At 39.9% G+C, this 23,006-nt stretch overlaps 1 protein-coding gene across 3 annotated transcripts in view; it reads left to right on the top strand.

Moving 5' to 3' along the window:
* The window catches only part of LOC102296582 (prolactin receptor), a gene marked incomplete at its 3' end in the record, with an annotated part of 53,918 nt that extends 30,912 nt beyond the window's left edge, over positions 1–23,006 (top strand). For all 3 annotated transcript variants that reach the window (XM_005950256.2, XM_042215170.1, XM_005950257.3), the window contains 7 exon segments: positions 11,217–11,358; positions 12,718–12,887; positions 16,615–16,793; positions 17,453–17,606; positions 19,275–19,362; positions 20,901–20,970; positions 21,413–23,006. In XM_005950256.2, the coding sequence (XP_005950318.1) occupies positions 11,217–11,358; positions 12,718–12,887; positions 16,615–16,793; positions 17,453–17,606; positions 19,275–19,362; positions 20,901–20,970; positions 21,413–22,090 (1,481 nt within the window).

The raw sequence follows: 23,006 nt of genomic DNA, 5'->3' as shown, positions 1-23,006 counted from the left end.
CAGTCTTGTTAATGATCTCACTGAGGGGGTTCAGGCCTATGCAGAACAGCAGTGGGGACAGAGCATCTCCTTGGTAGATCCCGCACTTGATGGTGACTTGTGCTATGGGCTTGGAGTTGGCCTCTAGTGTTGTACGCCACAATTTGCCAATAATTTCTTTATAAATTGCTAGGGAAATGGAGCATTTGAGATCATAGTATGAACCATCAGGAAAAGAAAATTCATCGAAGAATTTATATTTCTTTCAACCCTCCTACACTCCGTGCACAGATGTCTGAGGGATCTTCTAGAAATGGCCATGCTATTTTTGCCGGGAAGTGATCGGTCAACAGGAGGTGATTTTCTACCTGTTGATCTCTAATCTGGAGCATAACCTCCTCCAGAGCAGATCAGGTCTGCAGCATAAGTTACCATGGAGATGCACCCAGTAAGGTGTGAACTGCCTTTGTAACGCTGAAAAAACCCGGGATTAACCTTGAAGTTACCTGGATAAACCCAAATCCTGCTTCGTAGCGCAGACCTCAGGTCATCACGTCTCTGATGCACTTTGCTTTGAATCATTTCAGGAGAGAATATAGTCTGTTCTGTTATTTTGAAAATTGACTTGATGCTCTCTGGTAATACTTTGTCTGACTTCCTGGCCTCCTTCTCTGCTCTGTGCAGATTGAGAGGGCTTGAAGGTTTACATCAAAAATAAATTTAGCACTTGTTTTTAACGACACTGGTGCAGAGCCAGTTCTGGTACACTTCAATAATCATGTTATATTCTGGTTGTTTCATGTAAATACGAGGCTGGTCCTTTGAAATCTCTTCATATCTTCATATATTAAACTAGGTCACTCTAAGAATTGCCTTCTTTCTTTTCTCTCCTTCTGTTGGTGCAATTAAAGCCGGATATCATTCTTTGTGAAAAATTAAATTGCAAGCACTGCTGTTCATCTGCAGGTAGAAATTTGTCCAGCATTATTGGTGCCCAGCGTGCGTTCCTTAGCTGATTTATTTCTGAGAAGTGTTGGTTTTTCATGAGAAAGTCCCTGCAGCGTGGCTCCCTGAGCTTCTTACAGCAAACACAAGGCCTTTGTTTCCCTGCTGCTCGCAGACTGAAGCGCCACGAATTCTCAGATGGATTACTGCTCGCTTCCCACAGCGTCATCTCAACGGGCAAGCAGTATTTCATTACATTAATCACCACACTGAGGCCCTGCTTTAACATGATAACACAGACATGAGGTGTGCCTGATTTTGCTGCTCTGAAGCAGTTGGTCATGGATAACTGTTCCAGATTCACACGTCGGGTACACAGTAACAATTGCTGACTTGTTTATGCAGCGTCTGTCTGGATACAGGTGAAGCTTAAAAGTTAGGGGTGTAGTCGCTGTGTTTCAGAGGTGGATGGAGGCACAGGTGGCTGTAGCTGCTCTGTCTGCAAGAATCAAATTCAGTAACTGAAGTGTTTGTGCTGTTGGCAGGGGCATGCCTAGAGGGAGCCCCTGTAGTGCCCCCCCACCAATGTCATTGGAACAGAGTACTATTAATCTTATATTGCCCAACACCAGAGCAGTTGGAGTGTAACTGAGTACATTTACTCGAGTACTAGTTTGATGTACTTGTATTTAATTTACGGATTTTTTCGTTATGCTGCTTAACAGTCCTTTGCTTTTACTCCATTATACTTTCACAAATTTCTAGCACCTATCATTAATTCAGGTGTGCAGAGCTTTCTAATTTTTTTGTTTGATACAAATATTTTCTTAAAAATGATTAAGCATCAGCATCTTATTATTCTGAAGATTCTTCACCATCGAGAGCGTCCTGACGGCAAACATCTGCACCTGGTTTGGGAACAGCACCAAGCAGGACAGACGAGATCTGCAAAGGGTGGTGCGCTCGGCAGAACGCATCATTCAATCAGAGCTCCCTGACCTGCTGTCCATCTACACCAAGCGGTGCAAGTCCAAAGCTAGGAAGATTATGATGGACCTCTCCCATCCCAACAATGGACTCTTCTCACTGTTGAGGTCTGGGAAGCGCTTCCGCTCCCTTAAGGCCAAAACAGAGAGAATGAGGAGGAGCTTCTTCCCCCAGGCTATTCGGGCCCTGAACCAGGTGTAGGACTGGACTCTCCAAACACGTCACTATAAGACTGACTCTCACTAGGGATGGGTATCGAAACCCGGTTCTTGTTGAGAACCGGTTCCCACTGTTTCAATTCCTTGGAATCGTTTGCCATTTTTGCAAACGATTCCCTTATCGATTCCAGTCGCCCCGAATGACGTCACCACGTTGCGGAGCGTCATTTACCTGGCAGGAAACACGGCGCCAGCGGCTCAAATGCTCAAAAGCTTGGTTATACTTTACGAGAACGGATGACAACAGGGCAACTTGCAATACTTGCAAAGTAGATATTTCATTTAAGGGAGGAAACACTACGAATATGCAAAAGCATTTGCTCACAAAACACGTGATAACCTTAAATGAATGTCGTGTTTTTAATTCCGCTCCGGACTCGTGAATCTCAACCCAGCAGCAGCGGTAACGTTTGCACGTCCTCTCCCGTTAATGCGGCAGGTAAATAATCAACTAACAGTGCATATTATGTTAGCGCGATCTGCCTTATTACAAAACCTGCCATTACTGTGCATTTAGGTGACCATGATGAGAGAGACAGACAGAGTCTGGCTCAGATGCTGGCAGTTCTCGCTGCAGTCTACCGGTAGCGTCTCCTTTCAGGCCAGGATAGACGAATGTCACCGAGCAGTGACTAAGTTTGTGGTCAAAGGCTTGCACCCATTTGCCACAGCAGATGCCCCGATTTTCGGTAAGTGAATGTGTTTAATTGTAGGCAGGGACATTACTGGATATTCTTGTGTAATTGCTACAGAATAATTTATGTTATACTTTGTTATTGCTACAGAAGAATATTTATTTTATTATTTTACATTTACAATTTTTTTTCCTGGGGACCCTGTGACACCCCATTGAAGAGCCGTAGGCTGTGGATCTCTTAAGATCTCACTGTTGGGTTTGTAAGGCCATGTTACTCCTAAATTTCTATCTTGTTCAAAGAGAAGATATAAAACAAAGTTCTAAGCTAATCGACCTTAGTGTTCTCCTTTTTTAAAAATAAGAATCGATAAGAGAATCGATAAAGAATCGAATCGTTAAACAGAATCGAAAATGGAATCGGAATCGTTAAAATCTTATCAATACCCATCCCTAACTCTCACACACATCACCACACGCACCACCACACATTTCCTATAATCCTATAATTCCTATAATTTATAATCCTTATCTTTATAATCTCTTCTGCTATTTGCACATTCTTTACTGTAAATTCCTAAGTTAATTTGTAAATTTTTGTAGTAAACTGTAAATTGTAAATATTGTAAAACTTTTCTTCTGTCATTTAATGGTCGGGCATTGTACATCTACATGCATTTCACCCCCATGTCATACTGTGTATGGTTGTGTGTGTGTGACAAATAAAATTTGAATTTGAAATTTGGACCATTAAAGAGACGTGTACACATCAATAAATGAATAATAATAATTATAGCTTAATAAAATGTCTATATATTATGTATATAATATTCTGAAAATGGTCATTTTACATAAGTAGAATGCTCTGTATAGCTAGCTTGATACATTGACATTTATTTTAATCTCACAAGACAAATTACTTTGATTCTACAGCTTGTTTACTTTTAAGCTATTTAACTGGGATTGTAACTTTTACACAAGTAAAAAGTCTAAATGTGTTTTTTCCACTTTGCAAAACATTTGCCCAACACAAAATTATATTTAAAGTCTTGTGCAGCTCCACGTTTCATGTAATAAATCTTTAAGAGGACACAGCAGTTACTCGTTAGCAGGTATCTCAGTCTGTGTGTTGCACTCATACATTTTATAGATTAGCTGATAATTGAGTACTTCATCTCTCTCATCCATCAGATAAGTTACTTTTCTTCTAGTTACAAACTTCAATCTGCTGTTTGTGTGCATCCGTTACAAGCAGAGCTTTGATTATTATTTAACAGCACTGTGACTGCAGAAACCTTCCATACACAACCTCTAATCCTGTATTAAAGAATCTGTGCAGTACACTTTGAATTTTTGCAATTATAAAACTGTGATGTACTCGGGTTGTTTGGAGGCAGGGGATTTCTGCCTCACTGCTTCATTAAACAAAAAGTAGGCGCCTAAAATAAAAAAGCTATAAACTCGGTTAATTCCTAGAGTGCTCGGAGCTCAGTGCCACCTCATCGCCTGGATGATGCCGTTGATCTTTTCTTTTTTTCAAAATTTATAACAAACAGCATGCTGTCTGTGCAGACAGGACCGCTTTCCCTCTGCTTTCAGACGCCAATCAATTTTCCAGCACTGCTTTAAATCACAGTCATGGGACTAACAGTCTATCAGATAGAGATGGGCTGGATAATTGTGTGTGTGTGTGTGTGTGTGTTTGAGGTAGAAACTGATGAAATTAGAGAATGGATTTTGTCGAGGTGAAGCAGATGAGAGATGACAGCTGGATAATTGATTTTCCTCCCTGTTGTTTCCCACTTTATGTATGTGGGGTGTGTGTGAGTGTGAGATCTAGCAGTCTGACTGGATAGCCATTTCGTTACCTTTCCATTATCCAGTCAGTCACAGCTTTTTCATTAGATGCTTTCATGTGTTTACTGGGACGAAAGATTTGATTTTCTCTCCAGCAGTTCGCACGTGTTGGCACCGAAGCTGCTTCAGCCGGTTAGTTTCAGCAATGCGACTTTGCCAAAAACGGCTCAGGAGATACCGAAAACAAAGCGGTGAACAACTTTTTAGCAAGTTTTCCTTCCTGTGTAGATTATGATAAGAAACGTGGGGTTTAATTTCCGTCTTTTATTAGATGCAAAATGTCTTAAGGTGCAGAAATAATAGCTGGGATGTTTGCCCCCAGCATGTGGCAGAGATACAGAGACCCTGCAGGTATTGTTTAATGATTTAACATGATTTAATAGTTTGTGTGTAATAAAGGCAAAGTTGACACACTGCTGTGCTCCCACAGTGTTTTATTAATAACTACCATGCTGTGTTGTCATGTATAATATGTTTGCAATACATTAGGTTTTTGTCCTAAGTCACCACCTCACTAGTCTCCCTCTCCTTGTTGCTGTTCTTAGGCTGGGCTGAGACAGTATAAATAAACACAAGAATAGAAAGGAAATGAATAGATGTGACCCAACAGAGACAGGTTTACACAAGTGATCTGATCAAATTAGCTTTAAAAGGTTCACTTGTCCCACACTTAGATTAAATTAAAGCAAGCAAACAATACATTTTTCATTTATAAGATTCTTTTATTCTGTTATTATTATTATTTTTTAATAGAAAAGGAAAAAAATGTCTTTATATACACATTGATGGACAGAAGTTTCATGGAATGTCATAGTAATTTTTGAGCTTTAATGATTTCTTTGGGTGGAATGATTGCACGCACACATCTTTAATGAATTTAAAAAACAAGCACTGGGTGCTCCAGTCTGAACTTATTTTAGATTTTTTTTCTAATCCACACAGGGTCAAAAGCCTTCTGGCTGGATATTTGACCCCTCTTCTTGGCAGAATTGGTAGCATTAGCTTAAATTGGTTGGTTTTCTGGCACAGACCTGGGTTTAAAGCACGGTACACAAAATGTCAATATAGATGGTGTTGAGGATTTGGGAAGTTCATTCCAGAAGGTTAATCTTAGCCTGCTTCATCCACTCAAAAAACAGATTTTATCTGTTTTTTTGTTTTGTTTTGTGTTTGGTCAGTGGTCAATGGTAACTTTATTGTCCCCAGTGGGAAATTGATTTGCAGTCTGTTCATACAGAGAGACAAAAACAAAGAAACACAACACAAAGCCCAGAGAAAACAGACCAAATTTTTCATAAAAAAAATGCAAATGTGCAATGGCAACAACCCTTATGGTTTAGTATTATTAACCGTGATTATAGCAGCAGGTACAAAAGACACGCTATGTCTCTTAGACTTCAACGGAGGCACTTTATACCCACAACCACAGGGAAGCAGCTGAAAATCATTAAAGAGAGGATGGTCTGAGCATAACAGGACAGAGGTTGCCTTCCTCAGCACCTGCCTGTTATAAAAGTCCACAAGTTGGACCTGAGACCTCCCTGAAATCTGACCAGCCACTTTAACCAGATTGCTAAGTCTGGCCTTATTGTTAAAAGACATATTACCATACCAAGCAATGATGCAGAACAAATAAAACAGATTCAATAAAACTTTTATAAAAAAAAAACAAAGGGTCATTATTTCAGAAGAAACGTTAAAACCCAATCTCCTTAAAAAGTAGTCTTTGTTTAACCTTTTTCACTGTAGCAGCAAGATGTGGCTCAAAGGGACAGAGTCTTATCAAGAACAACCCCCAAATACTTATAACTGTCCACCAGTTCAATGGCTGCACCATTTACCACTGTTAGTGCAGGATGGGGGGATGACTTCCTGAAGTCAATAACCATGTCCTTGGTTTTCAAGGTGTTGATCATTAAAATGACTGATCACACCAAGAAGCAAACTCATCCACAACAGGCCCATGGGAATCCTCTTCACCATGAAGGAGGCTTACCATGACTGTGTCATCGGCATCTGTAATGAGATGCCTGTTAGCCTGTGTACTGCGACATTCATTACTGTACAAAATATATAGTAAAGTGGAGAGGCAGCAACCCTGTGGTGAAGCAGTAGAAGAGTTCAGCTGTTTGGAAAAACAGCCGTTTACTCTCACACACTGAGATCTGTCAGCTAAAAAGTCTAAAATCCAGCCAACAAGATTAAAATCAACTTTAGACTGGTTAAGAAGTTCATCAGCTAAGCTATGTGTCTAAGTCCTAACTAAGTCCAGTTTTTATCATTTAAGGTGACTGGCAAGAGTAAAATCTTTTCTTTCGAGGCAGCACCTTGAAACAGTGAGCCATGCTTTTATTTCTTCCTGCCTGGACGACTGTAACTCACTTTATGTGGGGGTCAGTCAGTCATTGCTCTCATTGCTGCAGCTGGTTCAAAATGCGGCTGCACGACTCCTAACAGGAACTCGAAAAAGAGAGCATATAACCCCCGTGCTGGCCTCTGCACTGGCTATCTTTTAGAGTTAATTTTAAAATTCTTATGTTTGTTTTTAAATGCCTTCACAGTCTTGCCCCGCCTTACCTCTCTGAGCTTCTTCATCCCCACACACCCTGTCGGTCTCTCAGGTCAGCTGACCAGCTGCTCCTGGAGGTACCGAGATCCAGGAGGAAGCTCAGAGGGGACAGGGCCTTCTCTATCGTGGCTCCAAAATTATGGAATAATTTGCCCATGCACGTTAGAGAGGCCCCTTCACTGTCCACTTTTAAATCACGTCTTAAAACCCACTTTTATTCCTTGGCTTTTAACCTCAGTGAGACTTAGTTTCTCTTTTAATTGAAGTAGTTATTTAATTAATGATTCCACTCTTCTTTTATTTGTTTTTTACTTATATCTCATGTAATTTTATTTTACAGTTCCACAGCACTTTGTGTCAGCTGTGGTTATTTTAAAGTGCTTTATAAATAAAGTTGATGATGATGATGATGTGGCTGGATAGTATTAAAAGCTGAAGGAAAAACAATAAATGAGAGTTGAGCATGACGCTTTGGCACCATCAAGATGGCAATATAGGAAATTTAACAGAGTGACCACTGCATCATCAACACCCCTACAAGGCCTGTATGCAAATTGTAGTGGGCCGATAAGCTTTTCTACCTGCTGCAGGATCTCTTTCCTGATAATTTATTCAAAAGACTTCATTACTAAAGATGTTTTTTCCATAACTCGGGAAACCTTTTGTTGCTGAAGTAATAAAAGAAAGATATAAGAAGAAACACTGCAGAGTTGCTCAGCACATGTTTTAAGCACCTGGCCACATATTTGTTTTTGTTTTGTTTTTTTCTAAATCATTGTTCTGCTTGAGACGTTTTGACGATCTAGCTGTTGATTTGAGGTGAAGCTGAAGAATTTGGAGGTATAGTCCTCCTTCTTGATTTTTCCATCCAGTTTATGTAATATGCTAGTACAACTGTCAGCAAAACAGCACCATAGCATGATGCTACCACCACCATACTTGCCAGATGGTACAGTGTTTACATACCTCTGTCTACCAATATACCTCTTGTCGTTGTGGCCAGGCGGCTCAAAATTTCTTTTGTCTGACCACAAAACTTTTCTCCAGAAGGCATTTGGCTTGTCCATGTGGGCAGCTGCAAATTTCAGTCAAACTTTAAGGTGTTGCAAAAAAGTTACAGATACAAATTCTTGAAATGCTGAACTGATCATCTTGGAATTTCCAGTTGTTTACAAAATGGCTCCAAGAGACATTTCTAACCTGTGTAAATCTGCAAATCTTAATCTAAGTTCCTTGAATTTTCCCATTGTTCTGAGTGTTAGTCAGTCCAGTGATTGATGTTAATTAGTGCTGTTGTGCTGAACAATGAAGCAACCACTTGTAGTCAGTAATGATCACTAATAAGAAGTTAATACGCCTTAAAAAGTTAAAAGACTCTGCAGAACCCTCAGCATCACTGAAAGCTTTAAGTGAGTATATATTTGAGTCTGTATGTATAACTCTGTACATTAGAGAATTCCAAAATAAATTCAAAATTGTGAATTGAAACTACAACTACAACGGGGTTTTTTTTTTCCAGAAATATAAATGAATCCATAAATATTTATATATCATTCAACTGATATGTTCATTCATTTATTTTAATTATTTCTGAACATTTATTTATTTATCAATACATTTTTTTCCTGCCTCCTTTTTGGCGCAGGGCGTTTTTTGACACTCACCAACTGTTCACGTGTGGCTGATGAGTGCTTGATTGATTTGTCTGCCCCTGTTTTCGGCCAGTTGTTTTTCTGCTTGTGCAAGAGTGTCATGCTTTAGAGAGCACTGTGTTTGTATTCACAGTGTGAGTCTCCAAAATCCCTGCTGTGCCTGAAGAAGAGCCGATTGATCAAGGAGTTACTGTGGAGCACAGCTGTATGCCCACTTTGTCTCTGTCTTTTATATTTAATTTGAAAGAAATTGAATTATCATCAGTCTGCTCTCAATAAATCATAAAAAAGAGAGGACGTGTTGTTTTTAGAAATGATTGTAATAGTTTTCAGTTTGCTGCAGTCATGTGGGCCATGTTTGCTTCAGTTGTCCTACTTCTTAATTAACATACTTTAAAAAGACAAAAGCATTACTTAAATCTACAAAACAAAAAGTAAAAGCTTCCTGAGTTCTTTATGAATCTTGTGCACATTTCATTTCTACAAATGTTTCTTTAACCTGTTTCTTAACCTGGATGATAGTTAGCATACAGTGGGGCAAAAAAGTATTTAGTCAGCCACCGATTGTGCAAGTTCCCCCACTTAAAATGATGACAGAGGTCAGTAATTTGCACCAGAGGTACACTTCAACTGTGAGAGACAGAATGTGAAAGAAAAATCCATGAATTCACATGGTAGGATTTGTAAAGAATTTATTCGTAAATTAGGGTGGAAAATAAGTATTTGGTCACCTCAAACAAGGAAAATCTCTGGCTCGCACAGACCTGTAACGTCTTCTGTAAGAAGCTTTTCTGTCCCCCACTCGTTACCTGTATGAATGGCAGAGTGAATCTACAATAGGCAAGCAGCTTGGTGTGAAAAAATCAACTGTGGGAGCAATCATCAGAAAATGGAAGACATACAAGACCACTGATAATCTCCCTCGATCTGGGGCTCCACGCAAGATCTCATCCCGTGGGGTCAAAATGATCATGAGAACGGTGAGCAAAGATCCCAGAACCACACGGGGGGACCTGGTGAATGACCTGCAGAGAGCTGGGACCAAAGTAACAAAGGTCACCATCAGTAACACACTACAACGGCAGGGAATCAAATCCCGCAGTGCCAGACGTGTTCCGCTGCTGAAGCCAGTGCATGTCCAGGCCCGTCTGAAGTTTGCCAGAGAGCACATGGATGATACAGCAGAGGATTGGGAGAATGTCATGTGGTCAGATGAAACCAAAGTAGAACTTTTTGGTATAAACTCAACTCGTCGTGTTTGGAGGAAGAAGAATACTGAGTTGCATCCCAAGAACACCATACCTACTGTGAAGCATGGGGGTGGAAACATCATGCTATGGGGCTGTTTTTCTGCCAAGGGGACAGGACGACTGATCCGTGTTAAGGACAGAATGAATGGGGCTATGTATCGTGAGATTTTGAGCCAAAACCTCCTTCCATCAGTGAGAACTTTGAAGATGAAACGAGGCTGGGTCTTCCAACATGACAATGATCCAAAACACACCACCCGGGCAACAAAGGAGTGGCTCCGTAAGAAGCATTTGAAAGTCCTGGAGTGGCCTAGCCAGTCTCCAGACCTCAACCCCATAGAAAATCTGTGGCGGGAGTTGAAAGTCCGTGTTGCTCGGCGACAGCCCCAAAACATCACTGCTCTCGAGAAGATCTGCATGGAGGAATGGGCCAAAATACCAGCTACTGTGTGTGCAAACCTGGTAAAGACCTATAGTAAACGTTTGACCTCTGTTATTGCCAACAAAGGTTATGTTACAAAGTATTGAGTTGTATTTTTGTTATTGACCAAATACTTATTTTCCACCCTAATTTACAAATAAATTCTTTACAAATCCTACCATGTGGATTCATGGATTTTTTTTTCACATTCTGTCTCTCACAGTTGAAGTGTACCTCTGGTGCAAATTACTGACCTCTGTCATCATTTTAGGTGGGGGAACTTGCACAATCGGTGGCTGACTAAATACTTTTTTGCCCCACTGAAATCATCAATGATTTTTGCACCACAGCTGCTATTTCTTATTGTGTGTCATACATACAAGTTTAAAACAATGAAGGTCACTGTATATACAGGTGTTCATTGTGAGCAAAATTTCAGGTTTCAGACACTCAGGTTCAGTTTTTTTCTACTCTTGGCCTTGTATGATATCACAGGCACAAATATGGCCAAATATTTCAAACTGACAGACAGCCAGTCAAATGAATGTTAGGTCAAAGGGAGGATGACCTTAAAGAGGAAGTAGCTAAAATGGCTTGTAACGGACAGAATGAATTAAACTGAGGGGCTTGAGGAAGAAAGATGTGGTGAGCAGACTATAATTTCATCATACTTCCTCTAACTCCACCCATGTGTGACTCCACAGAGGCGACTGGTGGCACCACGACAAGGCCTCACATCTACTTCTGCCGCTCGCCAAACATGGAGGACTTCACCTGCTGGTGGCATCCACTCAGCAACCTGACAGATGGAGAGGAAGTCACCCACATCCTCACCTACTCCAAAGAGTATGAACTCCACATCTCACAGTTAACTAGGACTAAAATAAACAGTAGATAGGTGTTGACTGGTGGCCTTAGTGCATATGTTTGAGGCTGAGGGACTAAAAGGCTTTAAAAATTGTAATCAAATTGTTTCAAATTTCATCAATGCTTTACACTAACCCACATTAGTGGGGTTAGTGTAAACATATTGTGTTATAAAACCTTATAAAACATCCACCCTAACAAACAATAAGAGCCTTGTTTTAGCCTTGTGAAACTATAAAAGAAGCCCCAGATCAGCAGCACGCTGGGTCAGTTTCTGGGTCAGGTGAGTTTGTGCAGTTTGATTTCTCGTGCTTCGCGTCACCGGGAAGCTTTTAAGAAGGTCAATATTTCCAAGCTGCTCTGAAATCCTGAACGCAGACTCACGTGGCCTCAAACAGATGCCAGCTGGCCCAGATGGCAGCCACAGCAAAGAAAACGCTGCCACTAATCAGGACAAATTGGATTGTGCTTTTGACCACCACGTGGCTTCAGAGCTCCTACTGATTGTTGTTTCATCTCCTGCTGCACTTTGTATGTTTGTTTGGGAAAACAAATGTAGATCAGGGATTATCTGATAAAAAAAAAAAAGACAAAATCTTACTAAACACCAAAGCAGCTAGGAATAAAGTCACAGCTCAGAGAGGGAGATTACACTCTGCAGGCACACCTCAGTGCTGTTTGTGTTTTAATATATTAAACTGCCATTACACACTTTTTATTTACATGAAATACCCTCACTAGGACTGAATACAAACATGCTAATAAGGTAAAACATAAGCTTGTGATTATCCTCCATATAGAAAAGTTTCAAAACTTAAAGACAAGTTCCTTAATATTACAGTTAAGATCAATTTGAGGCATTAGCCTAACGTTGAACCTGATTTGGGGCTTTGATTTGGCCATTTCTTTATAATGGTTTTAACCTGGTTTTAAGCTGGTTTCAGATGTTGGGACTACTAGGTCAGGACTGGATTCAGTTTTGGTTTGGGGCTTGATCGAGAACTTTCCCCAGAATTTGTGTGTCTCTCTCTGTAATCTCCATGTGTTAACCTCAGGTCCTCAGGAGTGAGACCATCTGTTGTGGGATACCTTGTTTTTCTTTTGGCTGAAAACAGTTCTTCAGCCCTCTGGTTGGATGTTTGGCTTCATGATGGCTACAATAAGTGTAATAAATTATTGCAAACCTGCTTGGAAATTAGACAAAATTAGACTGTTAAAAAAGCCAAAAAGAAAAGAAATCCCAAGTATTGTTTAAAAAGATGTCCAGTGTTAATTTACTGATTTCCCTTTTGTTTGTTAGTGTTTATCTAAATGTGTTTTTTCTTTGATTTTGTGAAGGAAGGAAGCCAAACTGGAATGTCCAGACTATGTGACTGGCGGCCCCAACAGCTGCCACTTTGACAGCAGCCACACATCTATATGGATGGTGTACTGTTTGACCGTGACCGCCATAACCACCCACAGAAACTACACCTCCAAGCAGCACTGCCTGGACGTGGCGGAAATAGGTAAGGGGTCGGATCTGGGTTAAAAATGCTGATTCAAACTAATCATATGACTCCATTACACAGAAGTTCAGTTTTTTTGCTTCTTTTTGTTTTGATTTGGTTCGTTTGTTATTCAGCCAACAACAAAACTGTTCTGTTAAATGGAATTTGATTCCATTGGAAATGGATTTTGGTGCAGATTTCTCCTTGCGACCTCTTATTTACTGACTAACATTGAGAACAAAGTGATACAAGAAAACAGACGAAAACAGAGCGAATTTCAAGGCTTCAAAACTCATGTCTGAGTATTGATAAACCCATTTTTTAAAAAAGAAATCTTCATGCTCAGACAGCCAGCTGCGCCACCTGTGGTCAAAGCAGCAGCGAAATAAAGGGCAAAAGTGAGATGACTTTATTGTCTGCAGGCTTTAATTCATTTTACCTCCTGGAAAACTTAAAAGATTGCATAAATAAGATAATTCACAGCAAGTTCACGGGAAGGAGAACTTGTTCTAATCTCAAACTCGATATAAATCAGAAACAGAAAAACATTTGTACACAAAGAGCCAAAAGACTTTGGACTGGAAATCAGTAGGTTTTTAACTTTTCCTCACTGTCATCATAATTGAGCTGTAATTTTATGTGTATCTGGTAAAAAGCCACCAAATGTGATATTAGTACAAGCAGCTCAATATGACCTTTATTCACTATGTAAATAACGGGTTTTGTCCTTGCTCAAAATTAGCCCTAACTAAGTACAGCTATAAATTTGACCTCTTTATCATTACATCACACCATTCATTAAAAAAAATTAACACTCAAGGACAGAGGAGGATCTTTAGGCTCATCTTCAAGTTCATAAAAAGACAAAGAGAACTTGACAGTTGACAGAGCTGCCAGTTTGCCGAGAACTAGGAGTTAATAACAACTGTAATAGTCACTGTGATGGCGTGAATAATTACCCACCTACTTCATCTGGATTGGATTAATCCTGAACCTAAATAGAGGATAATAGGGGGATGTGAGGTGTGCACTATGAAGGGAGATTAAAGGAAGCGTTGTGGCTATCTGGCTGAATGAGGGAATACCTTTTACACATAAACTGTATATAACAGATGGACACAGCCACAGTGATGTCACACATTGGTTTGTATGTAAGTGTTTTGGCTATGCTTTTTTTGTAACCTAGAGGGACCATGTTTGGATGACAGGTCAGAATGCTGTGTTGTCAACATTTGGCTCTTTTGGCACTTTCCATTTGTACTTTTGCAGAACACACTGTCTGCTGGCTCCTCACAACTTACATACATTTAAATTCCTGAATCAGAAAATACATTACCAATTGGCTTGGCTCTTAACTCCATTTTTAGCTGGAATGGCAACAAATCAAGCAGATTAGAAAGCTGTTCAGTCTATTACAGAGCCTATTCAATTTGGGAAAACAAATTTTACTTTGCTTTGGTCCAAAGCTAAAGTGATTTCCTCGTCTCCTTCATTATGGCACAGTGCCATACCTGAATGCGCTTCTTCAGCTCTATTTAAATGGATCTAGTTTAACATTTAACATCTTTAATGAGCAGCTGTCAGTTTGGAAAGAAACAGAAGCATTGAGAGCAGATTGAGTGGCAAAATAAATGTTTTCACTTATGAATTCACAAGATTAATGGTTTTCTCCCAGCACTGCTCTCTTGACTTATTTTCAGAGCCTGTTGCTTTCTGCCAGAATATGTTTTAAGGCTTAATAACCTCTACTCACATCCCGTTGCCCTGTTCCATGACTCACTGTCCCGACTGACATGATTGCTGACTTCTTGGCTAAATTGGATTTATTCTGTTAATGGCAGGAAAAAGTAACACTTAAGCACAAGTCTGCAAAGCAAATGGAAATCTAGTTGTGTGAAAAAAGGGGAATGTAATTATATGTCTCCACATGAGGTAGATAAATCAGGGTTCCCATGCATTCTTAAGAAGTTTTAAAAAGTATGAAATTTGATTTCACATAAAATGTCTTTACTTCTGAAAGGCCTTTTTAGTTTTTAAAAGGTATTTATGACAGAAACAAATCATAGTACTTAATCAAATATACAGTCATGGTAAAATAAAATTTCACCCTTTTTAAATTCAAATATTTTATATTTCATCAGCAAGTGTGAGCACCTCTATAAAAGTTTTGGGAGTTTGCTAGTCAGGAACATTCAGGTGTGCAGTAACTCAATGCCAAGAAGGAAAGACATCAGCAATGGTCTTAGAGAAGCAACCTGCCTATCGCTTAGCGTTGTAAGATAATACATAACAATAATGGTAAATGGCCTGCATTTGTATAGCGCTTTTCTAGTCCCTTTCTAGTCCAAAGCGCTTCACACTACATTCAGTCATTCACACACACACATTCACACACACACACCGGCGATGGCAAGCTACATTGTAGCCATAGCTGCCCACTGACAGAGGCGAGGCTGCCGGACACTGGCACCATCGGGCCCTCTGACCACCACCAGTAGGCAAACACGGGGTCAGTATCTTGCCCAAGGATATTTGGCATGCAGCCAGGAGGCAGCCTGCCGACCTTCTGATTAGTGGCTGACCTGCTCTGCCACCTGAGCTACAGCATAGCTGTCACATCAGAATCGCCCCATTTCCTAATTTCAGAGAGTCTTCTTTATACCTACACAAATATACGAACAGTGCTAATTTGACCATTTCAAAATCTATTATTGCTTATCATGTTTACCATAATAATATAAGATAACAATAAAGTTAATAGATAAATAATAAATAGTTATTATTTATTAATAAATAAAACCAGCCTCAGAATCTCTCAGTATGCTCAGTCTGAACTGAAGTAATTTAGCTGTGGAGCATTTCAAGGTTAACCATGTGAGTGAGCTCCTGATGTAATTAGAATCTTGTTTCACTTCATATTGAGTCTATTAGCAGCCATTCATTCTTACTTAAATATAAGATTCACAAGGTCATTCCTTAATTGAGGGAAGTTTTTTAAAGGCCTCAGACCCTGCTTATATTGAGATTCTGCGTGTAATGACCAGCTGCTAATCTCATTTATTGGGGACTGAGTGTCTGTTATTATCCAGATGCTGCACATTTGGACCAGAGCAGTCCACTTCCTGAGCTGGTTTTGAGGGGTTGCAGATCGGAGGTCTGCTTGGCATCATTATCATTGAACACGTGCGTGAAGCAGCGTCATGTGACCAGCAGTGTAGTGCTCTTTTTTTTTGTGTGCCTCAGATGTCAGGGGAGGTCAGAGACGTCGCTCTTATCACAGCCATGCAGGAGATTCAGCTAACAGCTGCAGATAGGCGTTTTCACTGGAATTGAATTAAAGGTTACAGTTTCAGTGTTAGAAACGAATTATTCTCATGACTCATTACTGAAATGTTGCACACCTAAGAAGAAGCAAACACACCTTAGATGAATCAGTCAGAGGGTGAATTTCCCTCTGACAAATACCCTTTGATGTCGAATTTCAATTAGAGTTTTAATGAGAACACTCCAATACATTTTCACGACTCACTACATAGTGAGTCTGACATTTTTTAATGTTAAAATATAGAGAGTGTAGTGTTTATATTATATCCCTGTATAGTACTCTCAAAGCCTCCCAATATGCTTTGTGATAAGTAGGGTACTAATTGTTCCTACCCAAGTCTAAGAGAAAAGAGAACCCAGAATTTTGACAATTCTGATACACTAGTATTTACCATGTTCTGGATCCTTTTTTTGTTCACAGTTCAGACGGAAACACCAGTCAACCTGACCTACAACCTGACAGACGTCGGTGGTGATGAAATGGGCCACAATGCGCTGATCTCCTGGACCTACCCGGTGCCTGCCCATGTGCAGTACGGTTGGATCACGCTGGTCTATGAGCTGCAGTACAGACGTATTACCGAGCCAAACAACTGGAAGGTAAAGAGAGAAGTAATAATGAACTACAGATGAGTTTTTATACAAATGGAAGAAAAGAAAAAAAGTTCTTGGGGGAAGATCTTTACATTTACAGTTCTGGATATTTATATGGGAAAGAAAAGAAATCTTTACATCACTGAGGTGTGTTTCTGAATTAAATTGGTGATATTTGCCTTTATTTTATTTTATTTTACTTTTAAAAATAATTTAAGCGCAGACAACTGATTCAAATGTGAGATTACAGTCATTTGTTTTAATCGAGTTTTGGTTTCAGGTGAATGAGAAACTAGCTTGTGGGTGTGAGGAAAATGTTGGGTGCATCATCTACATAAAAGATAATATTTTGAATCTTGTACAGAATTTAATTAATAGACATCAGAAAAAACAAGCTCAAACAAAAGTGTGATGAGGATGGCAAACTTCAACAAAATGTCAGGAAAAAAGAGGAGAGACCCTAAATTGAGCACACAGAATCTCAAGATACAAAACAAACGAACCAAGAACTTAAAAAAAATTGCTAACAAAATCCTGTGTAAAACAATGTGGCAGAAAATGTTATACACGTTACACTGAGTTCATTACTCTTCTTTAGACAGAGTTTTACGTATAAAGTAGTTCATTATGGTCTGCATGTCACAGAACATGTTGTCTGTTTGCAGGTGAAGTATCCTCTGCGTGAGCCTCAGGTGGAGCTGCTTGGACTCCCGGTGGACGACTACGTGGTCCGAGTTCGTTGCCGTGCGCAGCACTCCAAGCTGTGGAGTGACTGGAGCGCCACGCTGGTGATGAGCATCCCCCCGAGGCAGTCTGCAGGTACATCAGCAGCCAGACGGAGTAACGGTGCTGATTTACATGCTTCTGGTTTTCACTTTCAAGTGTTTCTTATTTTTACATTTATTGTTGTTTTAATTGCAGTGAACACAGTATGTTTCTGCATTTTTAAATTATATTTTATGGGTTTCTCGTGAGATTCATTTTGAACAAATTTTATTGCAAGTACAAAAAAGTTAAGCACCTATTTTTATTGTAGATCCTAACTAAAGCTTTATAATGCAGGCATAAAATCACATTGCATTTAGTACAGGCAATGACAAGACATCAATAACTTAAAAAAAACACCATCCAGTTAAAAGCTCTCAACACAGACTCAGTAGTGCTGTGGCACAGGAGGAAGGATTCAAACATCTACAGCTTGACACTAGACATTAATCCTGCAGACACATGCTAAGCTTTTTAAGCACATTAAGCATATTTCTTTTACATGCAATGTTGTTTTAAAAAAAAACAAATTTAAAAAAACAAACAAAAAAAGACAGTTTTTCAGGCATAGAAACAGCATTTCTTTCAGTGCAGTGCCAGGATTCTGAATTTGGACAGAATGCATCAGATCTATTTGAGCTGAGGATTCACATTACAGAAGTTAATGTTTTTAATGCTACCACTTCTATTTATTACAAGCAGGTACATGTGCCTGTATCAATCAAGGAAGCAGTACCCAATCAATCACTGTTATTTTTGCTGTACATTAGAAATACTAATATAAGCCAGTTCACAAGCTGTGGGCAGTGACTGAAAGAGGCTCTCCCTCAGTGATCGGGTGAGAACTTCAGTCATTTGGGAGGGATTCAGATTAGATCTGCTACTACTCCATAGATGATGGATGGCTAGACACTGAAATCCAACTGAAATTAAATAAATCCTGTCTTATTTGAATTATTTCCATCATATAGGCTAGATCACAGTAAAAGAGAGCTGAAGAAAGAGACTGTTTGATAAGCTACATTGACTCTCATCAGTCGAGAGGCTCACTGTATTTAAATTCATTAACTTCTCTCAATAGAAACTGCCTCTGCTTTCAAAGAGAACGATACGCAGAAATGTTCAGCTCTGTGTAGTTCTACTGTGAAAAAAAGCTACTGTGTAAAATACATGTGACCCATTTATTAACAATCTCAGGGAAAATTAGTTAAGGCTAAGGCTAGTGTAAATATCTTTTAAACAGCAGGAGAGAGCCATGCTGCTTCAATAAGCATCATGCCATGTCACAAGATATGCATCCACAGCAGTATGCAATGCAAAAGAAAAAAAATTAAAGAAAGTTTCTTCATTCTCTGCTGACTCCTGCATGCTTAACATGCATCAGCTCGTGTGAAATGGCCTGTTCTGATTGGTGTGAATGATAAATTAATGAATGTTATCTTCAAAGATTGGAAAACGACAGTCTTTTTTCATTTTTTATTTTTAATTGTATTTGTTATAATCATTTAACATGAAATCGAGGAAAATCTCTCTCACAGGCAGTCCTGATGGGCTCTTTGTTAAATTGGTGGGTCCAAGCCCCTTAGGCCCACCCACAACACCACAAAAGATTTCCTCTGTTAAAAAAACATCCCTTTTCCCAATTAAATGTGTCACTGAAGGAGTAAAGCTGCAGGGGAGGAGGAGAGGGACGGTGACTCAAGGTGTGTTTTACCTGTGCAGGTAAATTGCTGGTGCTGATTCTGGTGACTGGAGTTGGCGTTGTGGCTCTGCTTGTTATCACCTTCAGTATTGTTCTACAAAGCAAGAGGTGAGAAAAAATACACATCTGTTTCTATCTTTGTCTTGCCACATATACACATGCGCCCGGACACACAAACACACACACATCATTTGATTTAGATTTTTGAGTTTAATATTGCAGGTGTAGAAGTAAGACGCTAACTGCTGCCCTGCTTCTTGTTTTTGTAGCTGTCAATAAGAATTTTCTTTACATCTGAACTGATTCATTTTTAGGAAGACCTTCAAAGTTGTAAAGAATGTTCAGCTGCAGAGAAATTGTTAAACTTAAATTGTTAAACTATCCAATTCTGACGCACAGGAAGAGCAAGCTCAGAGATAACGCTACATTTTTTAAAAAGATTAAATACATTTTATGGCTGGAACACTGACTTCGTTCAATGTGTGTGTGCTAGCTTAGTGCTGCCGTGAAGCTGCCTATTTTATGTGTGTCAATTAAAGGCAAGTACACCCTTTTTCAAGGTTTTACATATCACTACATATTAAAAATAATCTAGTCCCACCAGAGCATTTCAATCAGGTTAAAGTCTGGACTTTGACTGAGCCACAGTCAGTCTGCTGTAGATTCTCTACTGTGCTTGGGATCATTGTCCTGTTTAATGACATGGTTTGGGCCAAGCTTTAGTTGTTGGACAGATGGTCTCAAATTTGACTCTAGAATACTTGGATATACAGAGCACCTCATGGTCAACTCATTGACTTGTGGCTGCAAAACAAGCCTAACTCATGATCCGTCCACCACCATGCTGTAAGCTGGTATGAATTGTTAGTGCTGATCCACTGTGTTTGTTTTGTGCATTATGATCAGACACCTTTACTTTGGTCTCTTCTGCCCGGATGTCTTCTGGTTTGTTCAGATGCATCACTGCAAACTTAAGCTGTGTTGCAATGTTCTTTTTAGAGAGAAGTTGTTTGCTCTTGGCAACCCCTTCAAACCAGCTTGTTGATCAGTCTTTTTTGAATAATCCTTTTCACAAGAGAAATTATGGACATAGCTTGAAAATGGTCTAAAAAAATTTTCAGGTTAATGGGCCACAACAAATGCATCTCCGAGGTCATTGCCCATGTCTTTCCTCCTTGGCATTGTGTTAACATACACCTGAATGCTTCAGACCACCAAACTTCCAAAAGAGTCTACAGTGTAGACTGTGTGGTCACAAAATAGAGGGGGTGTGGCTTATGAGCTATACTACATACAGTCACCAGGAGGTGATCAGGATATTTTGGCTATTTTGGCATGTGTTTGAGCTTCTCTTCCCTATAATTTATCAAATCTGCATTGCCCCATAATACACACCAAGAGTTCCTATTTAAAGCAGAAAGTGGTTCAGAATAATATTTTCCATGGGAACTTTTCAGAGGCTCCACAGAAACACACTGTGAAAAATAAAGATTAGCTTCACTCCTCAGTGTGGACAAAATGAGCGAACGGCGATAGGTTTTGTCTCTTCTCAGGGCCACACTGTTACAGCGTGGGAGGATGAATGTGTTGTTTTTGTTTGCGTACTGACATGTTCAAACCTCCTCTCTGTCTACGTTCACCTTCAGAATAAAAGAGTACTTCCTGCCACCCATTCCAAAGCCACGGATCATCGGGATTGACCCATTGCTCCTGAAGGTAAAATGCGTGCATGCATCCCTCCTTTCAGGGTCGTGTTTTAGCCATTTGTCCTGACCTTGTACTTCTGCTCCTTTATTGCCTTCTCTCCATTTGTTGCTTTTATCTCCCCTCCCCCTCTTTTTCTTATTGTATCCTCATGTTTCTCCTTCTTTTGCTGTTTTCACTGAAAATTGCCCTCATGTTCTTTTTCTTTTTTCTATCACTTTCCTCATTTCCCATTTACATTTTGATTCTATTTTTCCTCATCTCTTTTCTTAATTTTCATTTCTCATGCTTTTGCTTTCCTGATCCTCTTCCTCTTAATTTCTTAATTTGCCTTACTATTATTTCCTTTATCATTCTTCTTCTTTTCCCATTTTCTTCTACATCTTAATTTCTCATTGGTTCATTATTTTTTTCTTTATTTATTTATTCCTCCCATCCCCACCTCCATCCTCAGAAGGGGAACTTGGACGAAATCAACCGCCACTTCAGTAACTTCCACAGCTACAGGCCTCCAAGCTACTCTGAGGAAGTCTGGGACCACGTCAGCACTGATGACATCTATCTCACCACACCGAAGCACAGCAGCGATGCACACAACCCTTCGGAATCAGAGAGGGACACCTTAATAGTTCCCTGCAACCCGGCGCCCTTAGAAGTGTCCACCCGGCATCAGCTCACAGCTCTAAACCCAAACTCGTACATGCAGAATGTGCCACCTTACTGCTCTTTACCCAATGAAGCCTTCACCCCACCTCTGAGTATTCCTTCCCCGTGGCCGATGCCAGAGATCGTATCACTGCCCCGGACGGACTACAGCATGATGGAACATCCCAGCCTTTCCAACACCATCCCCACTCCAGACCTCACTTTCAGCACCAGCCCCTCACCGCAGGACTTCTACACCTGTGTCCAGCTCTTAAATGAAAGTGGTGAGGTGCATCTAGTGCCATGCTTGCCGCCGCCATACTGCAGGGAGTTCCCACCTCTCCCAAGGGCTAATTTAGATACTGCAGAGAAGGAGGAGAAAAAGAAGACAACCAACCACCAAACTAGGAAGAATGATGGTGGCAACTCTGAGAAGAGTGAGGCGGCTGTCCCTCTGCTGCCTGTTGCTGTTGACAACAGTGGCTGAGTCACAGGAAGGAGATCCATAAACTTTGAGAAAATGCGTCTAACGCAGAGACTTTTAAAATATGCAAAGTAAAATCTCCTGTAACCTGCTGGTTTGACTGGAAAGAGATACTGTTCTGTTCCACACCATTCAAGCTTCAAAGAAGAAGAGCACCTGGTTGACTTAACAACAGGAAGTAAATCTGCAAGCTCAAAGAGCCTTTTTTTTAGCTTGCTAACATCCTGATCTAGTATTGGAAACCATTTAAAAGACTATGGACCAACAATACTGATGCAATAAAGAACATTATGTTTCGATGACCAACATTTGGGCCCTCACAGTATTGAAACTGATCATTTCAAAGACACTTGGCTAAATTTTAAGCTTCACATGCACTATGCTAGAGCTAAAATCAAAGAAATCAATGGTTAAGAGGAAAAAAATCAAGACTAAATTAATACAAGCAAGCACGTCATCCACAAAAGCTGGATTTCCTGATGAGATTAACACTGAGCTCTATTTATGGGTAATGGAGTTCATCAAACTTGAGGAAGCGTAACTGTAAATAAAATAATATAAATGTCACTTTACCACTCGCTGCTTTTCCCCAAAGCTTCTCATTCAGGGTTGTATGTCTTCTCAGGAAAAAGTGCAATCTGATGTTGAAGGGTGTTTGATTTACGGGGATTGTTTAACTTTCATCCCACTGTTTTCTCTATCAGTGTCATTAAAGCAACATCTGGTGCATATTACACATATATGTTACAAAGCTGTAAATATGGCAATCTTCATGTCCAGGATATCAACTTATTCCATTGTGTAGTACTTACATGTGCCGGCCTTGTAGGGGAATATTTGCATCACACTCTGCATCACTTCCAGAATGTGAGTCTGGCACATTTCAGTGGGTGTCCCAGACTGGGGAGGAATAAAAAAA

This window comes from Haplochromis burtoni, unplaced genomic scaffold (assembly GCF_018398535.1).
Source record: "Haplochromis burtoni strain Fernald_Lab_line unplaced genomic scaffold, NCSU_Asbu1 Contig_666, whole genome shotgun sequence".
Taxonomy (NCBI): domain Eukaryota; kingdom Metazoa; phylum Chordata; class Actinopteri; order Cichliformes; family Cichlidae; genus Haplochromis; species Haplochromis burtoni.
Note: the sequence above shows the minus strand (reverse complement) of the source record. Positions and strands in the feature narration are given on the sequence as shown.